This window comes from Rousettus aegyptiacus, unplaced genomic scaffold (assembly GCF_014176215.1).
Source record: "Rousettus aegyptiacus isolate mRouAeg1 unplaced genomic scaffold, mRouAeg1.p scaffold_m13_p_4, whole genome shotgun sequence".
NCBI classification, from domain to species: Eukaryota; Metazoa; Chordata; class Mammalia; order Chiroptera; family Pteropodidae; genus Rousettus; species Rousettus aegyptiacus.
In genome coordinates this window covers 155,935,618-155,945,356 of record NW_023416307.1, presented here as the reverse complement: position 1 = coordinate 155,945,356, position 9,739 = coordinate 155,935,618, and the positions used below count along the sequence as shown (strand labels likewise).

The window sequence follows — 9,739 nt, the reverse complement described above, 5'->3', positions numbered from 1 at the left end:
TTCAACATCTACCCCGTTTCGGGAGGGAGAATCTGTCCCGGAGCAACAGATCATTTGTGCCATTTTCAGCCTTTGGGTTGCATTCATCCTCCACCTCCCACATTATGAGCCCTGCAGCCCCTTACACACTTCCTAGGAGTTCGGAGTGGTGAAAGAGCCCAGGTTTGATAAATCAATAAAAACTTGGTTTCTGTATGTTAGGTATTTAAATGGGTCAATCCCCTGCCTCCCAGAGCCTGCGAGGTTCCCATTGCCATTAAGTATGGCCCTAAGCCCTGCTGGACCCACAGCCTCACCAGCTTTTAGTTCCTCCTGCCAGGGCCCGACTCGCTGCATTTGGAGGTTGCGCAGCCCCTCTCCAGCAGCTCCTCACCTACCCTGATCTCCCCAACTCTGCTCATTGGCTTACGCTGGGCCCCGGGCGGGAGCCAGGTGGAAACAGGCAGGAAGGATGGGCATTTTATTGTTTCTCAGGGCGGGGGATGGTGGCAGCTGGATTGTGAGGGCTGTGGCTTTGTCCAGCCGATTCTGAGTCCTTAGTGCCTGGCACAAGGCTGGACTCCAAACCAGGTGAAGAAGGAGGTTGAACAAATATGATCAAACAATTGAATGAGCAAATGGAAGCTGGACATGCCAAAGAGAACGTGTGGGAACTGGCGGCCGGGCCAAACGGGGCGGCGGAGGGAGGAGGAACAGGATCTGGGGTGCACTGAACCCCCTCCCACCATTCCTCCCCTGCCCAGGAGAGAAGCCAAAGCCCAGTCCCAGAGCCAGTGTTTATTAACAAGATGGAACCCAAGAGCGGCTGTGGCCTGGGCGGCAGAGGGCCACCGGGAGCCCCCGTCCATCTACCCAACTGCCCCCCAGAGCTATTTACACCCATCATCTGAAGTAGTGGGCAGAAGGGAGCTGCGGGGAGCCCCTGCGGGCCCTGGGCCTCCACCATGGCCCTCTGTCCCCCCAGCCCTGGTTTCGCCTGGCCACTCTGCTATTCTTCCAGCCCCCAAGTCACAGTGGCACAGAAAAAGTGAAGAGGAGGTAGAGGGGCCAGGCAGGGAAGCAAGGAGGGGCTGCCCCACCCATGCGGGGCTCCTCTTCTCCTGTCCCCAATAAATAGAGAATAAATACCCGGGAAGGGGCTGGCCTTGACTGAGTGCCCCACTCCCAGGCGGGGGCCGGCACCCTGTGCCGGCCCCTTCTTCCCTCTCTGAGAGCATCTGAGCCCTTCTCCCACCCCCAGTCTCCAAAGCAGTCCTCGAATCCACGTCTCTGCCGACGGCTCAGGTTGACAGCAACACTGGCAAAGGTGTACAGTCCGTGCTCCCTCCCTGTGTCCCGTAGATCCCCGCGGTGGCTGTCGAGCAGGTGGACGCCCAGCTGAGTCTGGGGGACTGTGCGGGCCTGGCCTGGCCCTGCCAACTGGCTGGGCATGATTAGGTGGGCTCTGTTTTCTGCCGTCTCTGACCAGCACGGGTCTAAGTTTTGGATGATGCTGCCGCTGAGGCAGGCTATATACAACCCACCAATAAATACTGTCTTTGCAGGGGCAGGGTGTGTATAGAATATAGATATTTTTTTATATATATATATATATCTATATATCTTTTATATTAAAAGGGGCAGGGCTAGGCTGGCCCATTTTGGGGCTCAGACAGCTGGCCTCATGTGTCCGGCGGGTGGTGGCGGCGGTTTCGGGGCTTTTTCTGGTCCTGGGATTCGGGAGGCCTGGGTGCCCCCAGGGCCTCCCTGGGGCTGGGGGGCACATGGCGCCAGTAGCCCTGGCAGTACTGGTGGATGAGCCCCACTTCTGGCTGGGCCAGCAGCTGGGCCAGCTCCTGGTATGGAGGCGTCGGGGGGCCAGCACCTGGGGGCGGCGGGGCGCTCACAGCCGAGGGCGGGAAGAGGGCGGCATGGACAGCGTCCCGGCCCAGGACATGCAGCTGCACCCGTGTGACGACATGCTTGAAGTTGTTCTCGGTGGCTGTGCAGGAGTACAGGCCGCGGTCGCTGAGCTGCAGGGCGCGAAGCAGCAAGCCTTGCTCGGTGCGCAGGAAGCGGTCCTCCGCGCGAATCTGTGGGGGCAGGGGGTGGGCTCAGGGCCGCGTGCCGGCCCGGCTGCCCCAGCCAGCTCCCGGGTCGCGCCACCTTGTGGCCATGCCCCGTAAGGGCACCCGTGTGGAATTTCCGTGAAACAAGAAAAACCCACAGGAAGGTTTCACGTAACATCTGACTGAGGCATCCATACACGTTTCCATTTCAGGACAGGTGACTATGAGGGGATTCGGTACAATGAGCGAATTCTGGAGTGCAGAATTTCTATTTAATGAGAACACCCGATCGGGGCTCCCTCATAAAATTTTCATGTTACGAGGGATGCCTGGAGGACATTGCCGTAAAATGAGGGCTGCCCCACAGAACTTCCATCTCCTGGAGCCCACCCACACGGTTTCCCTACAATGGGGTACACCTCCGACGGATACACGCGTGGAGTTTTCCCGTAAAGAGGCGCGCGGATAACGGTTTCCTACAACATGGAAACCGCACGGAGATTCCGCAGGACCACGTTCGCCCGAATGAGCTCGGGAGGGCGCGCGGAGGCGCTTTCGTACGACGAGGCCGCCCCAGGCTCTCTCCCTCTGACATTTCATCCGCGTGGAATTTCTACCGTATAAGGGACTCCCGCACCCACAGGACTGCGGGGCACAGGGAATCACCTCGCGGCGTCGGTCACTGGGATCTCGCTGAAACAGCCACTTAACGGTGGCTTGGGGCGAGCGGGGCTGGCACTCAAGAAAGGCAGCGCTGCCGGCCACGCCGTACTGCACCGACTCCACCGCGTTCTTGTTGGCTGCGGGACGAGAGCGCGCCGCGTGAAAACGGCGCCCGCTCAGGGCAGACGGCGGCTGGCGAGGGCCCCGCCCCGAGCAGCACACACCGGGGCGCCCACCCGTCAAGGCAAGGGATGAGCCACTGGCATCCAAACCCTGAGGGGGTGGTGGCTGGGGACGTCCCAGCCCCCAAACCCCGAGCCCCAGTGGGGAGCACTCAGCGCACTCACGGTTGGAGTTGAAGCCGCGGCACTGCCGGATGGGGTTCCCGTGCCGGACGTCCTGCCGGCGGCTCCGCCTGGGTGAGGATAGCTCCTGGAGGAGTATGTCTACGGAGGCCCGCCCCCACCGGGGCCCCTGGACGCGCACGACTCGGGGGGTCCACAGACTTCCCCTGGATACTACCCCATCCACCTCCAACCCCCCACGCAGGGCCCTGGGTCTGGGTGTCCACACCTCTTGGAGGACGCTGTGTAGCGGGAACAGGCCTGGCCATCCCAGGCACAGTAGGGGTCCCGGGCCAGGCAGCAGTCAGCACAGGCAGCCCCGTAAGCCTGGCAGCGGTGCAGGCTCAAGTGGGTGACACCCACCGCTGAGGCCACATAGAGTTGTTGCTGAGGGAGGAGGAAAGGGGCGTATCAGGCTCCTTCCCTCAGTGTCCCCACCCCAGTACCAAAGGCATGACCCCAACGGGGAGCGGGCTCCATCCTTACCCCGAGCCCACCTCGCCAAAACTCACCCTCTTGGAAGAGATGGTCATGGTCTTAACAGGGGCGGGGTCCTGGAAGAAGACAGGGGTCAGTTTTGGATCCTGCGGAGCCCTTCCCTGCCCTGCCCTGGAGGCTGGAGGTCAGGAGCTGGCCCTGAGGAGGGCCTGGGTGAGGACAGGAGAGGTGTCACACCCACCTTGAAGACCTCCACTTCCTCCAGCATGAGTTCCTCCAGTTCCTGGTCATCCTTGGGCAGCACAATGACCTTCTGCACTGTCCCGCGGTCTGGAACGGGCCGGGCAGGGCCTCAGTGGGGCTGAGGATGCTGGGGAAGGGGTACCAGCCTCAGCCCCTTCCCCCACCAGGGCCCAAACCCCAGAGGGCAGTGGAGCGGCAGCTCTGTGCCAAGGTTGGCGTTCCCCCAATGATGGGAAGAGGTCTGAGGGGACTGGCCCAGGATAAGGGGTGCGAGGGCCAGGGTCCTCCCCTGCCACCCCGACCCCCATTTGGGCACTGCTCAGAACAGGATGCTGGAGGCAGCTCCCCATCGGGGAGGCTGCTGGAACTGCGCTGGGTGCCCTTCCTTGTGCGCACAGTATTTGGACCCACGTATCCTGCAAGTGTCTGTCATTTGTCCCCCTTCCTGCCCATACATGGGTCCCCAGGCACCCAGTGTCCCTGTTCTCCCAGCCCCTGGGGATGAGGATGGGGTTTGTACACCCTCAGTACCCTGGCACCAGGAAGAAGGCCTCAAAGGACAATGGTGGCAGAGGTGACTTCGACCGGCCTACAGCAACCCCTGGCAGTGCAGGTCCCAGCCCCACGGATCAGCACCCTCCACCCAGCGGGCCCAGCGTGGGAGGGGCCGGGAGCAGCAGTGGGTACCTGTGCCCAGGAAAAGCACCTCATAGCGCCCGTCGGCTGCATCCACCTGGTCCACGGCGACAGTGGTAAGACGGTAGGGAGCGCCCGTGCGGACCACCAAGGGCCGCCGCTGCAGGGGGTACACGGCCTGGTACATGAGCGGGTGGCTGCGCATGAAGTTGATCACTTCGTCAGGGTAGTCCTTGGTGGACTTCATGGATGGCGTGAAGGTCCCGCCAGGGCACTGCAGACAGGGGAGAGCGTCAGGCCCAGGCCGCCTAGGCGGGGCTCAGGGGACCCATGACCTCCGGGAGAGGCCTCTCTTCCGTCCGTTCCCACCTCTGTCCCTTCCACCCTTCAGAACCCCCAGCCAGGCTCTTGCCCTACACACGGCCTCTCTGCAGGTCCTGCTCCAGCCGGAGTTCCAAGGTTCCCATGGCCACCTCCCTGGCCTCCTGGTCCGTGACCTCGTGGCAGCATTCAGCAGAGTGAACCACTCCCTTTCCATGTCCCCATAACTCTGTTTCCTTCCTCTCTGGACGTTCTTCCAGTCCCCCCGCCTCTGCCCCAACCCCTCTGCCACCGCTTAGCGGGACCGCAGGCAGGCCCTGGCCATGCTCTCCCTGCCCTGCCAGCCTCCAGGTTCACCCCCGGGGGGAAGCCTTCCCTGATCCCTGCTGAGACCAGCTTCTCCATCCCCCAACCTGTCTTGACCACACAGAGCCGTAACTGTCACTGCATTTGATCAGAACACACCGCTTTCCTGCTCAGACTCCTACAGAGGCTCATGTCACAACAAGACCAAACGAGCCACCTCCTGACACCGCCAAGGCCCTGCAGGCTGGTCCCTGTCTACCCCCACCCCCTTGCCTACAGTTAGCCAGCGACACTGACCTCCAATCTTCTACCTTGAAGACTCTTTCCCCCAACTTTTAGATCCCAGACAGCCCTCCCTCCCCCCATACAGAGCGGCCTGCTACATCCAGCCCACCATCTTTGTTTCAGGATCCTGGCTGGGTTCCTTCACAGCCGGACGCCGTGGGCGCCTGGGGTTCTGTGTGCGTGTGCGTGTATACGTGCGTATGTGTTCATTTCAGCTTTACTGCGGGTAAATGGAGAGTTTATATTTACATGGTTCACCTCCCCCACCTGCCTGTGAGAAAGGCAGAGCAAGGGGGGTGGTCCTCACCGTGCCAGGCCGTGGGTAGGGCATCTTCCCTGAGAAGGGCATCCACTGGTAGTTGGGGCCCTCCTTGTGGGCAAAGGGCCCGTTGAAGACCATGCGGATGTCAGCCATAGAGTAGACGCACACAGCAGAGCCTCGGAACACAGAGCTGTGGGCAGGGCAGGCTGCTGCCGTGAACCTGGCAGACACCCGGCCCAGGGCCTGTCCCCAGCTTGCCCCCTCCTCACAGCACGCCACCAGGCCTGAGTCCTCCAGAAGTCATGGCCCCTAATCTAGCCACACCCTCCCACTGCTGACCCCCACCTCGGCCCCAGCCTCACCCCGAGGAGGTAAAGACAGCGTAAATGACCGGGTTCCTCACATCCTGGGTCTGCTGGACAAACACATCCTCTGTGGACAAAAGGAGAAGGCGTTGGGTGGGTGCCTTAGCCAGGAGTCCCAGGGCCCTGTCCATTCCTGCCCTGGGGAGCCCACCAAAGGTGCTCTGCCCACGCATCCAGCCTCCGTCCCTCCTGCACTGGCCACTGGATGCCGCCGCCTACGGGCTACTCACGGAGCTCATCGAAGTGAGTCTCAATGCCATCCTCGCCGGGCACAGAGCAGACCAGCCGCGCCTTCAGGAACGTGCTCCACTTGTTGACCAGGCAGCAGTGGCCGCCGTCATCGTTCTGGGGGACAAGGGCGGAGGGTGGGGCCCATCAGTCCACCGCTCCGCCTGGGCAGAGCCGGGCTGAGGGGCCGGACTGGCCTGCGGGGACAGCCCCGCGCAGCGCCTACCAGGCAGATGCGCCCGATGCGCGCGTGCACGGCCGGGCTCTGCGGCGCCTCCGCCGACCGCTCGCGGAAGAAGAAGTAGAGCTTGTCGTCGTTGTGCTCGGCGCTGTCGGGGATGAGCTCGGCGTGGATGAAGGACGGGTCTGCAGGTGGGCCGGGGTCAGCAGGGCGATAACAACTCCTTCCCCGCACAGTCCAGGCTCGGGACCGTACCACCCCGGCCGACACAGGGCTGGAAAAGCCCCCACACCGCCGCGCTCACCATTGAGCCACCGGGAGTTGTACTGATCCGTGCGCATGGCCGTCTGCTTCCCCAGCGTGCGGAAGATGGCTGCGTCCGTGCCCATGAAGTCGATGTACACGCCAGCGTAGAGCTCCTCGTCTGCGGGGGGCCGGAAGGCCGGTCAGGGGGACCGCGCTTTGCTGGGCACAGGGCGCAGCCCAATCGACCCCCAGGGTAGGGTCCTGTCTCCCCCTCGGGCTCCCCAGGGCACGATCGGATCACCAGTGGGGTGCTGGTAAATGTTTAACTGGCTCTGGGAGACCCGGGATTAGCAGCGATGAGATCTGATTAGTGGCAAGAGGCAATTTCCGTGGGTAAATACTCCCACGCGGCTGACTGCAAGCCACCAACCCCCGGTCACCGACGGTGGAGCTGGGAAACGCTGCCAACACTACTGTACAGTATTTCTCCGCCACAGACGCAGTAGACGTGAAAACCCTCGAGAGCATAGGTAATAAGAAAACGCAGTAAAACAATTTAGAAAGCAATAAGTTTTGAGTATGTTTACCTTTTTTTAAAAGTAATTTGATTATAAGTGTATATAATTTAATTTTAAATAACAGCTGTGCTTAACAGCTGACTCACAAATACCTGAAAATTTAACAACTATGCTGGCTCCATGTCTCCCTCCGGACAACCCAGGGGCAGGTCCTGTCTTCCCATCAGACTCCCTGGTCTGGGCTCTGCCATCAGGCTAGGACCTTCTCACCCACCAAGGCAGGGAGGATAATGCCCATCCCCTGCCCCAGGGGTCCTTCCCAGGCTTGCAAGGGGCATGGTGCCCAGCGGCTGCTCTGAGGGGCAGCCAGAAGACAGGCGCAATGTAGGGACCAGGGTCAGCAGTGGGCTTGCCCAACCTGGGAGTGGGGGCAGCAGCTGCTCCTGAGGCCCCAGACAGGACCCCTCCTCAGAGAACATTCCGCCAGCCCTCCCAGACACCTGGCCAGACCAACGCCCCTCCCCCTCGCCTGCGCAGCTGGTCATGGGGCCAGGACACTCCAGGGGTGCTTTCTGTGGGCCAATCCCAGCCTTCTAGGCACACCAAGAACACCCCATTATACCTCCCCCGACACAGACTTGGCTTGCCTTATCTGGGCAGCCTGTGGCTGCAGCATTCTGGCCTTTGCAAGGACAACACTGTGGATTTCAGAGTAGGACCTGGTCCCCTAGGCACCCCCGCCAGAGGGGCTGGATGGAGGCTCACACCTCAGGATGGAGTCTCCGCCCCGAAGCTCACACTGGGGTGTCTGTCTGTACCCCTTCCCCCGCCAGGTAGGGCCCCACTGGGGGCGGTTCAGGGCTGGCATGTTCACCCTGGGGTAAGTGTTCGTGCCACAGCCCCCCACTCCAGAGGCAGAGGCCACGCTATAGAACCAGGGAGCACTCACTGATGAGGGCTGAGGCTGTGTCCAGCTTGGGGTCGTACGGACACTTGCCCTTCCCTGACTCGAGTCTCTCAGGCTCCAGGTAGAAGATGTAGTCCTGCAGGGCAGAGTGGGGCTCATCACTGTCCGGGCCGGTCCCACAGCCAGGAAGGGCAAGGGTCATCGGGCCCCAGGGACACCCTGGCACCACCCTCTTCGCTCCCTGGTTCTTGTGTTTTAACTCTGTCCAGCCAGGTCTCCCAGGGCAGAGTCACCCTGTGGGTTCCAACGGTGGTACTGCCTGGTCCCAGGTCTCAGAGGGCTCTGCTTAGGGGGCCATGAGAGGGGCATGAGATGGGCTTATAGTGGCCGAAGCCCCTCCATGCCAACTGGTTCAGGAAGACTCTGGCTAGAGCCCCCTTGGGCTACAGAGGCACAACCCTGAGCTGTGGCTACTTGTCCCGGGCCAAGAAGGGGCTGCCAACCTGAGCAGGGCAGGGCGTACTGGCCAAGGGCCTGGAGTCCATCAGGTCCCACCAGGTCAGAGGGCTCTGAGGTCGCTGTGTCCCCAGGCTTTGTGCCCTACCTCTGCTCATTAGGACAGACTAGTAGGCCAGGGCTTTTTTCCAGCCCCTCAGCAGAGCCCCCAGCTCCACGTCTCCCCAGGGAGCCAGGAGTTGAGGGGTCCAGCCCGGACCACACGGAATTCACAAAGCCCCCGGTGCCTCCCAGCCCGGCCCTCAGGATGCTAGGGGGAGGCTGGCGAAGGCACTGGAACCAGGAAGAGCTAACGGGGAGAAGGGAGGAAAAGGCGAGGCACAGAGGCAGGAAGGAGGTGGCAGCAGGTGGCAGGGGTGGTAATGGGAAGGTGTGCACAGGCCCGCTTCCAGCTGCACTCTGCACGCGTGACTTCCTGCACACACGGGGCTGCACACACAGCTTGGCACGCGTCACCGCCGGCACGCAGAACCCACTGCTCACACCCTGGGCACACACATGCCGAGTCTGCGCGGTCCCTGCCACAGACACACATGCCCAAGCGACCACTCGCTCTCATTCACCGGCAGCCCCTGCCCCCCTGCCCGCCCCTGCCCAGCCCCGGCCCCCAGCCCGGTCCTGGATCATGACTAGTGGACAGACAGCTCTGCCCCTCCCGCCCCCGGGAGTGTGCAGGACACCTGTGCCAACCGGTGAACCACGGGGTTCCGGGGCGTGGGCACCTGAGAGTGCTGTGTCACCCTGCATACATGTACCACGGTATGTTGCCTCTCTGGGTGCTGAGTGAGGTTTGGGCTTGAGAGTGCATAGTGTGTGCCCAAGTGGATGTTGGTGTGCGTTCATGCATGTCTACACAGGAGTCCTGAGGGCTGAGGCATGGCTGTCCCCAGGGCTCCTATCTTCCCCACCTAGTGGCTTCATGGTTTCTTGCCTGCAGGGGTCACACTAAGACTGACATGAATGCAGCTGAGACTGCCGTCAGAGTCACTGCGGGGGAAGGGCTGGGATGGGGCACAGAGACGGGAACCCTGGGGAGACGGGCCTGGGGTGCGGGTTCCTGGCTGGAAGGCCGGGCCCAGGCTGAGTTTGTTCAGTGTTGCCTGGCGAGGGCCGGGAGGGATGAGGCCCACCTGGCGTGGGGCTGTGGGCGTCGGGTGGAGGGCACCATCCGTGGCTCTGCTGCCTCGGCCTCTGACCACCTGCATCTGGGTCCAGGGCGTGGCCTGAGAAGA

At 62.1% G+C, this 9,739-nt stretch overlaps 1 protein-coding gene across 2 annotated transcripts in view; it reads right to left on the bottom strand.

Annotated features, from left to right (window-relative positions):
• Positions 1-757: 757 nt before the first annotated feature.
• The window catches only part of SEMA3F (semaphorin 3F), a 28,092-nt gene continuing 19,110 nt past the window's right edge, over positions 758-9,739 (bottom strand). The window contains exons 6-19 of one of the 2 annotated variants that reach the window (XM_016149994.2): positions 9,638-9,730; positions 8,034-8,127; positions 6,625-6,744; positions 6,366-6,505; positions 6,142-6,256; positions 5,909-5,978; positions 5,592-5,736; positions 4,424-4,646; positions 3,735-3,823; positions 3,568-3,609; positions 3,285-3,442; positions 3,059-3,126; positions 2,715-2,848; positions 758-2,072 (exon numbers count right to left, since the gene is read on the bottom strand). In XM_016149994.2, the coding sequence (XP_016005480.2) occupies positions 1,662-2,072; positions 2,715-2,848; positions 3,059-3,126; positions 3,285-3,442; positions 3,568-3,609; positions 3,735-3,823; positions 4,424-4,646; positions 5,592-5,736; positions 5,909-5,978; positions 6,142-6,256; positions 6,366-6,505; positions 6,625-6,744; positions 8,034-8,127; positions 9,638-9,730 (1,902 nt within the window). In that variant the 3' untranslated portion in view covers positions 758-1,661. The remainder of the gene's footprint in view (positions 2,073-2,714; positions 2,849-3,058; positions 3,127-3,284; positions 3,443-3,567; positions 3,610-3,734; positions 3,824-4,423; positions 4,647-5,591; positions 5,737-5,908; positions 5,979-6,141; positions 6,257-6,365; positions 6,506-6,624; positions 6,745-8,033; positions 8,128-9,637; positions 9,731-9,739) is intronic. The other variant, XM_036219396.1, reaches the window with a different exon arrangement.